Here is a 14,460-nt window from a genome sequence, read left to right on the forward strand (position 1 = left end):
GATATTTTGTCTCTTTGTAATTTAAAAAGGATCTCAGTATCTAGCTGTCAGATCAACAAAATTACAGTTTGTTTCTTAGGAAATTATATTCTCCTAGTATTTACTCAAAGTTTGGTGAAAATTTTCAAATCTATTCAATATACAGTCATCAGAAGTATAAAGGCTTTCATGCTGAATGGATGGTTTCACTCTCTGGGCTAGGAATATGCACACAGTAGGTCTAACCACTCCTAGAAGCTAAAAAGGAAGGGTGTGCCACTCTGGAGACTTCTATGGCCCACGCATGGGTCAGAATCATGACAAGCTCAGCCTTCACAGGTCTCAGACCTCTTAAGAGACACCATGTGATCCCAGAAAACCTGGTCCATAGCTATTCCAGGCTCTCCAGCTAAGAGCCCTGCAAGTACAGATACAGGGCTCTCCTGGTGCACAGGAAACTTCATCTTGTTTCAAAGCACTGTCTGAGCTTTAGGCAGAGGCAGTATCTCCATATTCAGTGACATGACTAAAGGGCCTCAGCTACTCCTTAAACATTAGCCCAAAACAATGTTCATATTCTTTAGCTAGGCCACTTTTAAAAGCAGTAAACATCACAAAAACTCTTACCTCTAAATCTGTTCTAAATAAACTGTTTATGAATGGGAGTTCCAATGGCTCATTCTTTCTCTTGTCAAGACTACTAAATAAAAATAGCCTTCCCTAGTGTATCGGGAATGGAAGCAATAAAAGCACACCACACTAGGCTAAAATCTTAAACCGCTTTGGAAGAGCAGTGAAGATATTGGAATAAAAAGCCATGAGAAGCTACAGCAAACACCAGGGGCAGGCAGCAGCTCATTCTAATGAGTTCCAGAGCAGAAACCAAGGCAAAATTCCTGGTCTGAGGATTTTCCTAGGCACATGAATTAATACCACAAGACAGAGTCTTAAAAAAGGAAGCAGTACCTATGAGAACAGAAAAACTTTCTCTATGTGTAACATAAGTCCAATCAATGCAACCACTGCCCTTCCTCTGAAACCAAATCACACACAAACAGAAATGCACTCATTTCCTGAGGCCCTGCACAACCCATGTGACCACAACACTGACAAGGCCGAGTCAAGAAGTTTGGAGCACAGATTTCTTCCCAGTAGAATGCACAAAACAAGGTGTTACAATACTCTGGAATCCCACAAGTATTCCTGCTGTCACTGCTTTTGACGGTGGGCATCCTAACAGGTAGTATGTAGCACAGGGGGCAGCAAAAGGTTAGGGCAAAGACAGAAAAAGAGGCAAGGCCCAAGGCACATGCTTGAGCATGCTCAGTGCTATCATGTAATGGCTCTATGGTACCTCTCAACAACAGCTGACCAGCAGGCATGGCTGCCTTCCCTGCTGACACTAATCCCCACCCCCACAGCCTATGAACTCCAAGGCCCACAAGAAAGAACAAGCCCCTGGTTGTGCCACCCACAGCACCAGAGTGGACATACTACCACCAACAACCATCAGTAGACACACAGGGAGCACAGGACACCAAAAACTGAGCTTATAACTGCCAGGAGAAAGCAAAGCCTTGGTCTAGCAAGCACAAAGATGAGGGGAAAACGACTGACAGCAAACACCCAAGTCAGCATAAACATGACAGATGCAGTCACAAGGACGGCCAGGAGAGACAGAAGGCTGGACAGGATGGCACTGCTGTGCAGGGCCGGCACAAGGCGGGACTTACTCATCGCTTTACACACAGCCATACAATAATCCTCAGACTCAAAATTGTTCCTGTTGCCGCCGCAGCCGCCATATATAAAGCGTACGCACTTTCCCTTGGAGAGGTCGAAGTACCAACGAGGCATCACAGCCCGGCAGGGCCCCGTCATGGCCTCCTGGGAGCAGACAGCTGTGTGAAAATGGTCAGAGTGTCAGCAGGGCAGAGGCAGTGCTTGAAATGCTTCACAGTGTCCAGGCCAGCTGGGGCAAGGCTGGAGCCACAACTGGCCCAGAAGGCCCTGACTAGCCTCACCAATACAGGCAAACAGAATCACTTTCCATGGGATGAAGAATTCAGAGAGAAAGATAACTTTATTTTTTTGGTTTTGCACTGAGTCTAGATTAGTACCACAGGCTGACATAAAGGATCTTCTTGTGAGCCTCACACTTGTGGTCTGTGCAGTGGAGACAGGTGCCTGCTTTGTTCTGATGGCTCCTAGGACCAAAGGAGTCCATGTGAGAAGAAAGGCCATTTAAATGGTAGTACCTGCAGCAGGGGCTGAAGCACCTGCAAAGGACCAGTGTTTCCACTGTCACAATCTCCAAATAAGCCGCACGCTTCTACACCAGCCAAGTATTTCCTCCAGCTGAGTCCTTACTAATTCTTCAGGTCTGACACACTTTCAAACATACAATCAGCAGTATATAATGGTTCTAAACTATCATAGCCTCTTCTTTTTTCAATTTCATCTTACCCACTAGAAATGCCTGACAAGAAGGGTAGACTATAGACAGGAACACACACGGAGAAAGAAAAATCAAGCAAGTCACCAGGCTCTACAGAGCTGGTTCCTGAGCAGCACTGAGGTGGGAAGCATCCTGGGAGGACAGCACACCTTAAGCTGGCTATGGAGGAACCTGAAGCACTGCTGCTGCGAATTCTCTAACGCAATCCTTATAACGCCAAACCCTGCTGTCTGGCTCCACTCTGAATCTCTCCTGGATGTGCCACCTGCTCGTGCTGACAGCTCCACTGCCACACTAAAGAGTCTGTCTTCCCAATGGTGCAGACACTGCTTTGCCTTCTGATACTTACCCGTGCTGAATGATGAATGCAATACAAGCGCCAGGTAAAGAAACGTGGATTTTAAAGCCAGGGCTTTATGCTGAGTTACCTTTAACATCGTGAACAATCTCCTTGTCTGAAATGGTGCCCTCGCTGCTGGGTTCCGTTGGGTTCTCCTCGTTGTAATCATCTCCTTTAAAGGGGTCATAGTAGTAATCACGGTCTTCCACCACTTCCTCCCCTTCCTCCTCATCCTCCTCTTCCTCATCTGCAGCTGCTTCTGTGAAGTCTTCCAAATCTGCTTCAGTAGGAAATTCACTAGGTCATAAGCCAAAAAGCAAAGTTAGTAGCACAAAGCATGACTCCCTTCCCTATTCTGAAACACAAAAACAGAGACAGGAAATAAGCTCCTCTCACATGTAACCGGGACACCAAAGCCCTCAGCCCAGCTTTATGTCAATACAGAATTGCATTAACTTGTAAAAAAGAACATGGCCTAGGCGCTGGATGTTTGTTTGTTAAGAGTTCTTACTGCTCTTGCAGAGGACTTGGGTTCGATTCCCAACACTTACATAGAGGTTCACAACTACTTCTAACTCTAGCTCCAAGGGATCCTGGGCCCTCTTCAGACCTCAAGAGCATAGGCATACACATAATGCACATACATGTATGCAGACAAAATGCTCATATATGTAAAATAATAATGAGGAAGAGGAAGAAGAGGAGGAAGAGGAGGAGTAACTAAAAAAAAACAAACAACAAACCAATGTGGTTCAAATTGATTGAAAGAGAAAAGCCACAGGTTTTCATATATTCGATTAGGACTAAAATATAAAGCTAGATGAAATTCAGCACAAGGGGATACTCCTGTACTGGTGGTTGGGTTTTGTCATCTGACAACAAGCTTTCTCTGGGAAGAGAAATCTCAATTGATGAAATGCCTCCTTGATAGAGCTTGCCCATAGGCATTCTCCTAATGATTGACTTCAAAGGGCCTAGTAAACTGTGGGTGGCTGTCACCCTAGACAGGCGGTCTTGGGGTGCATAAGAAAGCAAACTGAGTTCTTACACTCTTGCCTCTCGCTCCCTTGTGCCCCCTCTCTCCCTATTCCCTTTCCCCCTCTTTCCACATGGGTCATGGCCAGCTTCCACTTATCCAACTCTCTCCTCTCTGCCTTCCTCTGCCTCTTCTATTCTCTTAACTCCCCTCCCCATGCCCTAAATAAACTCTATTCTATATTAAGAAATAGAGAGAGAGGAGAGAGAGAGAGAGAGAGAAGAGAAGAGAAGAGAAGAGAAGAGAAGAGAAGAGAAGAGAAGAGAAGAGAAGAGAAGAGAAGAGAAGAGAAGAGAAGAGAAGAGAAGAGAAAGTAAACTGAACAAGCCAGTAGGCATCACTCCTTCAAGGTCTTTCAGTCCTACCTCCAGGTCCTGCCCTCCTTCGAGAAGGACTGGAAGCTGTGAGGTGAAGTCCCCAGGTTGGTTGTGGTCACTGTCCTATCACAGCAGTAGAGACCTAACTAAGACTTTCCAGCACGCTATCCCTTGCAGCATACTCAGTATCAATAAATTCTTCTTTGTATTTAGAAAAAAAGAAAAGAAAAGAAACCCATGGCCTTATCTAGCAATGAGGGACCAACAGCCACTTTTACAGAAAGGCTAAAAACCAGGCTTGCCACAAACTCTGTCGTAAAACTCTAATCCCAGAACTCTGGAGACAAAGGCAGACAGATTTCTGATCCAAGACGAGCCTGGTCTGTATAAGGAGTTCCAGGCCAGCTAAGGCTACAAAGTGAGACCCCTATTTCACAAGCACAGATTTAAAGGCCTCCACCCCTCCCAAATCAAACAAAACCAGACAAAATGAATCTAACACTTTAAACAAATTAACCTTTTATCAAGATCATAGTCTTCCTCTTCATCCTCTTCATCCTCTTCCTCCTCTTCCTCCTCTTCTTTGGACATAGTCGAGTCAGAGTCAACAATCTTTGTCTGAGGGCAGCACACATACTCGGTGCCATGGAACTGGTCTACCCCGCAGGGCAGCAGCATGCCATAGCTATATAAGGTCAGCCCCTCAGTCAGACATGCCTACAAGAAATCCACAGATCACATCAGGACATTTTCACAAGCTCCCTCCAGCTCTAGCTTCATCCAAAAGAAATCTTAGGTGGTAATGCATTCTCTTCTGGACATGTTAACTGTTCTGTCAAGAAGTTATCATACTATTATTTTAAGTAAGAACTTGAAGTTTTTCTTAATTTATAATTTCATCTTAGACAAAAACAACTAAAACTTAAGATCTAAGAAACAATTTAAAGAGTTTCAGGAATTAACAAGACAAGACTATCCAATGCCATTACTCCTGGGATGGAAACTATTCCATAATCTGACTAAAGACAAATTACTGGAGGACTAATCTAACTGAAGGATCAGCGGAAGAAAGGCAGTTCTTCCCTACCAGAAAAATGAAGTGGCACCCGAGCTTGCCTACTAAGCTTGTGTGCCTGTGCACACCTAAGCCTGCCTGTCGTGCTTGTATGCATAGGCATACCTAGGGCTAGTTCTTCACTGAGGAGCCAGGATGCCTTCTTGGGAGCTCTGCTGACAACATATGTGATTCTTGATTCAACTTTCTTTAACCCCTTCCACCCCATTCCGTAATCAAACCCAAGACTTGCACATACTAGACAACTGTTCTTTAAATAAGCTATATATCAGTCCACGTGAAGGAGGATATACCACTAAGTATTTTCTGTTCCCTTTGTGACAGTGCTAGAAATAAACTGAACCCAAGGCTTCAAACATGCTGCACAGGAGCCCTGCTACCAGTTTATATTCTTAGCTCATGACTAACAGTTTTAACTCTAGAAACCAGACTTGCTCTGCTGTACCCTTTTACAAAAGATAGCTAGTCTTCTCCCAAGTATCTTTTTAATATCTTTATTTATGTGTCTGCCACATATATGCAGGTGCCTTTGAATGCCAGGTGAGAGAGAGCATGAGATCTGGGGACCTGGAACTACAGGTGGCTGTGTGTCACGCAACGTGGGTGCTGGGAACCAAACTCGGGTTCTTTGAGAGGGCAGGAAGCACCTGTAACTACTGAGTTCTCTCTCTGGCCTCCTTCTAGGTCTCTGTAATTTAACACAGAACTACCTAGGGGTAGTGTCACACACCCCTCTTACTTACAGCATGAGGGAGGCTAAAGCTGGAGGACTGTGATGAGTTCCAGGTCAGCCTGAAGTACCAGGCCATCTAGAACCACACAGTTATAAAAGAAAGAAAGAGAGAAAGACAGACAGACAGACAGACAGACAAACACCCTGGTGTTGGCTGGTGGTGTGGAAAGGAATGTTCCTCTTCTGACAGCTGGCGACTGCCTGCTCCACACGAGCTCTTACCTCCTTGACTAGCGTGTGCCAGCGCTGGTGCTTCTCACACACCTCCATCCGCTCTTGGTGGAAAAACTGGCAGTTTTCAGGAACTAGCAGGACATCACTTACAAATTCACCCACTGGGAGAAACAAAAAGCCTTGTCAGAAGCAAATCTGGTTGTCCTTCAGGGTGAACACACACAGCCTTCAGTTCTGATCCTCCGATGAATGTTTACAGGTTGCTGCACATCCAGGCGTACATAAGCACGCGTGGACACTGAAGGACTCCCTATCCCACCTGCGGCTTGGGCAGTAACATTTCCTGGCTACAATCCTGTACAGGAACTACTGCAATACATTTCTGGGAGATGTGACAGGATCCCTGTCCATGACCACCTCAAGCGACACACCTCATGACCAGTGTGCTGAACCTTTCTTCACAAAACTACTAGAAACACTGATACAGATAAAATTTTAAGTGGATGATTAATCACAAGAAAGCAAGGAACCTTTTCAGTGGGAAACTACCAAAACTTAGTGACCAAGATAACGTTCCAATTCAGGACAAGCTGACATGTGCAATGCCCTGAGAGTGTATCAGTATCATCTACAGCATGCCTGCCAAGTCTAATAATTTAAATGTAATCCTAACAAAACAAATCCAAATTCTGAGAAGTTCTACATTTCAAAGATTTTTTTAATGTGCGTGTACATGCATGCACATATTTATATGCACTGGGGTGCAGGTGAGCACAGACCCCCTGGAACTAGAGTTCCAGGCAGTTTTGAGTTCCCCGACATGGGTATTAGGAAGCTAATTCTGGTCTTCTACCAAGAGCAGCAAATATTCTTAACTGCTGCATGGACCGTATGTCCAACCCCCCCAGGAACAGTTTATTAAACAAAGGTCTGGACTCAAAATATATTGTCATTTGAGATTTAAAAGACTGAGAAACTCTCCTGGTTAAATATAATGTGTGATTCTTTATTAAAAAGGAAACTATAAAGATTATTTTAACATTTAGGAAAATGTCTTAAAGGGTAGTCACTGTAGTAGATTTTTCCTGTTTTTAGAAGCAAAGCTGTTTCAATGTCCCAAGTTATTTTCAAATAATTTAGCAACCAAAGTGTATGTGGAAGGCACTGAGGGGCTGGGAAAAGTCAAGCAAATATTTACAAATATAGGTTAAAGGCAGAGGTGTTCACGGCTTTCTTCTCCTTAGGTCTCAACTTTGAAGGGATGGAAGGAACTCTGTCTTTCTTCCAATACAGTGATGGGGTTCCTGCACCGACTGCCACACAGATGGGAAACATGGGTGTGAAGATTAGTATCATTACCAATGTGCGTATTTACATGTTTATTAATTTTCCATAATTGAGAGAGAGAGAGAGACAAAGACAGAATGAGGGGGAGGGGGAGGGGGAGGGTGTGTGTAACTGGATTACTGTTCAGAGATCCTGATTAAGCCTTGTATGGACGGACTCACTAACTTGCTTTCCAGGTGATTTTGATGTACTCACATGTCCACAGAGGATCTAAACAGAAGAAAATAAAGATCTATGTGTGCTTTCTTTTCTATGGCAAAGATGCAAGTAAGGAATATGGGAGAGCAAACAAGCTAGCCTGAAGTTAGATGCAGGGAATGTAACAAAGGGAGGCCAAGTTTGGTGGTACTAGCCTTTAATCCCAGCACTCTGGAGGCTGAGGCAGGAGGATTTGAGTTCAGAGGCCAACCTGGTCTACAGAGGGAGCTCCAGGATAGTCAGGGCTACACACAGAAATCCTGTCTCAAAAAAAGGAGAGTGTGGGAGAAGGTACAGGCACCATATACTAAAAAGATTTCTAGCTTAGCTCTGAGAAAACTAAGCAGAACCATGACTAGTTCTGACCTCATGCCTTGGTCCTATGAGCCACCTTCAAGTCTCTCAGTTAAGAAAAGGGGAGTCACTGATCTTGCCAAGGGGGTTGTGTTGGTTCAGGTAAGATTGGCTCCCATAGGCTCATATACTGGAATGCTTAGGCATTAGGGAGTAGTGCCACTCAAGAAAGATTAGGAGGCGTGGGCTTGGTGGAGGAAGTGCACCACTAGAGATAGACTTTAAGGTTTCAAAAGCCCAAGCCAGGCCCTTTCTTCCTGCTACATGCAGATCTGGACGTAGAACTCTCAGCTCTTCTTCAGCACCATGTCTGCCTGTATGCTGCCATCCTTTCTGCTATGATGATAAAGGATTGCACCTCTGAAACTGTAAGCCAGCCCCAATTCAATGCTTCCTTTTTAAGAGCTGCCCTAGCTGGGCAGTGGTGGCACATGCCTTTAATCCCAGCACTTGGGAGGAAGAGGTAGACAGCTTTGTTTAACAAGTGGGCCAAGAAACAGTAACAGCCTTGATAGAACTAAGCTACAACTAATGTCCGTATCTAGGCTAATTCCTGGCTAACTTCAGAAGAGAAAAACTATAGGAGGGGTGTGGGGTAGGGTGTGTGTGTGTGGGGGGAGGGGGGCATTTCCTTTTTTATACCAGAAAACATTTCCTTTAAGATGAAGACATGCTAAACAGGCACAGGTCGCAGCAACATAAAGGAACACACCCAGAGGCCCTATCTGGGCAGCCAGCATGACTGCAGGCAACATCTTACCCAGCTGACAAGTTCTCAACAGCAGTGTAACAAGCTGACATCACACAATTCTTAATAATATAAGTTCTGACACTGCTCTCAAAAACATATAAAGCAGGGCTGGCACGATGGTAACAGGTAAAGGCAGCTGCTGAACAAGCCTAGGGACTTAAGTTCAATCCCAGATCTCACATGAAGTGGAAGGAGAGAGCCAAGTTCACAGCCTGTTCTGACTTCTACATGTATGTGGCACATGCCCTCTCTGCCCCGTGTCACTCAGGCACACAGACAATACTAGGATGTGTTTTCAAAAAAGCAGCAAGGACAGACAAACCCAAGCTGTCCAATGTTAGCACAGTGCAAAGCAAGAGCCAGACAGTGTAGTTAAGATGGCAGGCCCGAAGGAGGATCAAATCAGGGAGTTTCTAAGCCTTACTTAGTAAAGAGCTTCCTGGATAAGGAATAGAAACCATAGAATTCTATGCTAGGACATAATTTGATCATCTTATATCACTGAAGGCAACACACTGCGAACGAACATGACTGAGAAACATGCACGAAGGTTGCAGTCACAGTCCACACAAAATGTGAAGAGAAGCAGCAATCTGATGGAAGGAGGTGTAAGCCAGAAGTTCACAGTTTCTGATTCTCAGTACCCTGGGGGGTCTGGATTGCTTTGCTTCTTTGCTTGTTTTATCAAACCACTAAACCAACACAGCTTTTAAAGATAAGGAGCTAGGTCCAACAGTAGCTTACTATCAGGGCCTATTACCTTAGTACATGCTGGGCACTGGATAACCAAGCTCCACAGTGCACTCGGGTCACACGCAGGCTACCACTGTCATCTCACCTCTGGCAGTGTTCATGAGACTTACTTTCTAATCACAGAAACCATTAAGAACACAGTGATGAAGACAGAAGGTTGCTGAAAGACTCAAGAACAATCAAACTAAGCTGGGCAGTGCTGTCACAAGCATTTAACCCCCGCTTGTGAGGACGGTGGATCTCTTGAGTTCTAGGCCAAGCTGGTCTACACAGACAGTTCCAGGACAGCCAAGGCTACAGTTACAGCTTCAAGGCTCAAAAAAATTAAAAAAGATAAAAATAAAATCTGAAGCTGGAAACATATACACTCAGAATGGTGTTTCAGTTACACTTTGAGAATTTTACAAGTAGATTTCTCAGAACCTAACGGAAGGGAAGACCATCCTTAAACAATATCATAAAAATATTTTAGCGTACTCCAGACTACACAGCACATTTAAAGGAGATGGCTAAGCGTACACACACACACTGTCCCTCCTTCCTGCTGAGGAATGCTGTACAGCAACACAAGAGCTGCTGCATGCTCTGACTCCTTGGGTCTATTTCTTCCTCTTGGCAATACTTTCTCGCTACATGTGAGCCTAATAAAAGCAACACACTCCATTTTGCTGCTGTCTGCATTTTAAGGGAAAGTTGTAACGGAGTGAGGCAGAGGAATACATTTAACAGATGGCTCATATTAGATCTAAAGATCTCCTCAGGTGTCAGTGCTGGTGCCTTACCTGTGTTAATATGACTGAACCAAGGCCAACTGTTTCAGCCTTACTAGCATCTGAGACCCAATCTGTTCTTGAATCACCCAGACTATTGATAGTTCTGTGAGTTAACCATTCACATGTCAGGCAACAAAGAGTTAAAAAGACTGCATTCACTAACAACCCTACTTCTGAGGAACACACTCACCCACAGCTTTGTTCAAGCTGGCACTAAAGGTTATCGCCCCAGTGACTGAATGACACCACTTGGGTAAAGCCCTAGCCCTGGAGAATGGCGGGTCCACATGGCATCTGGCCCTGGCACCTGGCCACATGCTATGAGTCATGTTCCCTCTCCAGAGAACTACCCACTGCCTGATGGGACTCACAGTGCAATTGTGAACACGGTAAATTGCAGGAACAGAGGACAGTTTTCCTCTGTCTTTCTTACCACTGATTTCAAATGGTTAATGCTAAGGGCAAATCTGTCCTGCTTTGTAGGTGACGCTTCTTTCTGTCTGGTGTCCCGTGAAAGGCCCATTCTCCAGAGGCAAAAAGAGGTTCACATGGGAGAGGCAGTCAACCTCAGAGATGAAGTCTACCACCAACACAAGGAAGCCACAAGAACTCCTAGGGAAAGATCCTCCACTGACTTGATCAGATGCAGATACTTTACTAGGGTCCCAGCACAGTGCTCAAGGGAGGGGGAGGGGGCAAACAAAAGCACTTACCAAGACACTTGAATGGTATAACAATGTGACTCTTGCACTGCCTTTTGTCCCTTCGGCACCAACTATCAATACTGACTGGCTGGTTTGCTTCCATCACATTTGTGATCTGCAGCTCTGGATATATCTGTTTAAGAACAACAACAAAATCCACACGATAAGCCTACCTGCAAATGGAGAAGTGCCTCCGAGACCACCCATATGCTACATCAACCTCAAGTTCTACTACACTAATCCATGATCTAACAACAAAATAAAAATATCCTGAGCTACTACTTGTTTTTTGTTTCTCACTTTTATAACAGATATTATTGAATTTCCTCCAAAGTTTCTTGAGACATCAGCAGCAGCAGCAGCAGCCTTAGCCAGCTGGAGAACAGAATCGTCTGACTTGCCTATCTTGTGACAGCATAGGTTTTAAACTGGTCATTGAACCTGCCTGCGACCTTGTCAACCTCAGCTGTATTCATCTTGATGGTCATGGGGTCCCAATGATGTGGTTGTGCATTTCTGCAGTATATACAGATCCACAAACTCACCATCATTGTTCTGCATGTGGAGGCTGCACCTGCTCCCTCCCTCTAGTTCCAGTGCAAGCAGCTAAGACAAAGGCTGGTTTTCTTTTGATGGTTTATATTTCTGATTCCTCCCATAGATTATATTTTAAAATGGAATGTACATGTAAGATAAATGCAGCAGGCTTTCAACCCAAAACAAATCTCACTGGGTATCAAGAAGCAAAACCTCTGCAATACTAAATCATACCACACACACTTAGAAACAAAAGGGGCTAGAGCTCCAGTTCTTAGTGCTTGGGTCTCGGGGAACACATGCAACACTGACACAGAAAAGGGGAGAGAAGGGGAACGTTCTGGCAACACTCTTACCTCCTGGCAGTACTGAAGAACCTCCTCCTTTGTTCCAAGGCAGCTCTTGGTGCCTGTTGGGTCAGGCTCCCATTTGCCAGTCTGAATGTTCACATGCATATTCAGCTTCCCACAGAACATCGCAATCTGAGGCTCAGCAACAGCGAAACCTGTTCCAGCATTGGCTGCAAGAGCCTAGCAAAAGATAAACCAGAGGTTTCAGGTTTATTCAAAACATCTGCAAAGGCAGTCATTTAACGATTCATACAGGATCAATTATCTCACAACTAGATTACTCAGTACAGTTGGAAGGTGCTGAAGAATCCTGTGGGAATATTCTGATGTGGTCTGGGAGAAGGATCACCAACCCGGCAAGATGGTTTAGCAGGCAAAGACACTTATTGCCAAGCCTGACTACTGAGTTTGATCCCTAAGAGCTACATGATGGAAGGAGAGAAATGATTTCCATGTGTGTCAAGACCCTTGCATCCACTCAACTGCCACCCACCTGAGGGGACAGGGGTCACCCAGGTGGTACTGGTTTTGAAGGCATGAAGGGGTCACGCAGAGCAGCTGAGGCTCGGCACTGTGAGAGGCCATGGAAGGCCATTGGTGAAGGTGCAGCCTCAGTTGCAATTGACGGCCCAGGACTGAAGGGGTTTGGAGATGCCAGTACCATGAGATGACCACCAAGAGCAGCAACAGCAGCAGTGGAGGACAGGCATCTGGAACCTAGAGGACAGCGTGTGTGCTACAAAGGGCCCAGCTGGAGAAGTGACCCAAGCCCTTGGAGGAGCCCAGAGGATTATGAGTTGGGTCCCAGACATTGGACAGTTGGAGATTGATTTTTGCTTTGATTGTGACTGTGCCCTGATATTTTCCCTCTCGAAGGAAGAAACTACTTTAGTGGAGCCCACAGTTAAGAGACTTTTAATTGTAAAAAGACTTTGGATTTTAAAAGAGATGGATATTTTAAAGAGATTGAAATTTTAAGAATATGTAAAGACTGTGGGATGTTTACAGTTATTTAGACCTTGGGGATGAATAAGAACTAAGGGTTGAGGCTTACTAGTGATGTGTTTGTGTGTCAAGTTGACAAGGGGTCAATTGTACTGGCTAGTTTTGTGTCAACGTGACACAGCTGGAGTTATCACAGAGAAAGGAGCTTCAGTTGAGGAAATGCCTCCATGAGATCCAACTGTAAGGCATTTTCTCAATTAGTGATCAAGGGGGAAAGGCCCCTTGTGGGTGGGACCATCTCTAGTCTTGGTTCTATAAGAAAGCAGGCTGAGCAAGCCAGGGGAAGCAAGCCAGTAAAGAACATCCCTCCATGGCCTCTGCATCAGCTCCTGCTCCCTGACCTGCTTGAGTTCCAGTCCTGACTTCCTTGGTGATGAACAGCAATATGGAATTGTAAGCTGAATAAACCCTTTCCTCCCCAACTTGCTTCTTGGTCATGATGTTTGTGCGAGAATAGAAACCCTGACTAAGACAATGACTTTTGGGTATATATGATGAAGTGAAATGGGAACTCTAACCTCTACTGAGCACTTCAGAATAGCCCAAACCTGACCACCATCTAGTCTAATACAAGCTACTCATTCCTTTACACGCAAATTATGAGAGCCGAGAACAGATAAAACTCCAAATAATTTCCTTAATTCACTCATACAACAACAACAAAAAATTTCCATCAAGTAACTATATGTAATGAATATACTTCCTCAGTACTCCATCTAGTGTCAAGTCAAAATTCACTAAAAAAGAAACTAGATTCACAGTCTTAAAGAGGAAAATAACCCAGCACTGAGTGAACATTAGGAAGACTGTGACCTCCATTAGAGTAGAGTAATGAAGGAAGCAGTACAGTAGGGCCAGGTCTACAGTCTGGCACTGGAAGGAACTCAGCCTTCATCACTTAAGTGTTGAGAGATTTAAACAGAGCTCTAGTTCCCAGTGCCTCTGCTGGTTACAGAGTAAAAGTAGACTGTGAGTAAGCAAGGGAAGGGCTCAGAATGCTAGAAGTGCATGGGCCAACAGAAAAGTAGTGGTAGCTTGGGCTAAAGTGGTGTACAGTAAGAAGAGACTCACACCGTGATGCTCAAAAGTCACAGGGCGAGCGAAACAGCATGAACTGAAGCTGTCAAACTTGTAAGGCAATGTAATCATTTCTTTTTCTAAAGCTGATTGTCTCAGGCACTTTGTTATAAATAATACAACAGTAGTTAACAATCAGTATGTGGCAGCCTCGGTCATGGAAACAGAACACTAAAAAGGATTTCATAAGTTGGGCATGTGTCTATTGCCCTGGTTCATCAAAAGGCTGAGGCAGAAGTCCATGAGTTTGGAACCAGTTTGCTCAACAAAGCAAGAGCTTAACTTTTTCAAATAAAAAAGAAAGGGATGAAAGGATTTCATAAATGAATTTATCTAATCTGCATAAAAAATATTTCAGCCATTCTTTGGCAATATCCATGTTTTATGACAAGACCTTAACCAGTAACAGCTCAGAAATAGGCGAGAAATAGTAGTTAGTAAAGGCAAGGCTCCTCTGGAGCAATGTGCCTGTGCCTAGGGTCACAGTAGTCCTTCATCC

The 14,460-nt window shown here is 44.6% G+C and overlaps 1 protein-coding gene across 5 annotated transcripts in view; it reads right to left on the reverse strand.

The window, feature by feature from the left end:
* Nucleotides 1-14,460, reverse strand: part of Aplp2 (amyloid beta precursor like protein 2) — a 59,798-nt gene that overhangs the window by 16,295 nt on the left and 29,043 nt on the right. For 3 of the 5 annotated variants that reach the window (XM_021172340.2, XM_021172339.2, XM_029481287.1), the window contains exons 2-7: nucleotides 11,886-12,059; nucleotides 11,002-11,125; nucleotides 6,161-6,273; nucleotides 4,648-4,847; nucleotides 2,866-3,074; nucleotides 1,713-1,880 (exon numbers count right to left, since the gene is read on the reverse strand). In XM_021172340.2, coding sequence (XP_021027999.1) covers nucleotides 1,713-1,880; nucleotides 2,866-3,074; nucleotides 4,648-4,847; nucleotides 6,161-6,273; nucleotides 11,002-11,125; nucleotides 11,886-12,059 — 988 coding nt within the window. The remainder of the gene's footprint in view (nucleotides 1-1,712; nucleotides 1,881-2,865; nucleotides 3,075-4,647; nucleotides 4,848-6,160; nucleotides 6,274-11,001; nucleotides 11,126-11,885; nucleotides 12,060-14,460) is intronic. The other 2 variants (XM_021172342.2, XM_021172341.2) reach the window with 1 other exon arrangement.

The sequence above is a fragment of the Mus caroli genome, chromosome 9, assembly GCF_900094665.2.
Source record: "Mus caroli chromosome 9, CAROLI_EIJ_v1.1, whole genome shotgun sequence".
NCBI lineage: Eukaryota > Metazoa > Chordata > Mammalia > Rodentia > Muridae > Mus > Mus caroli.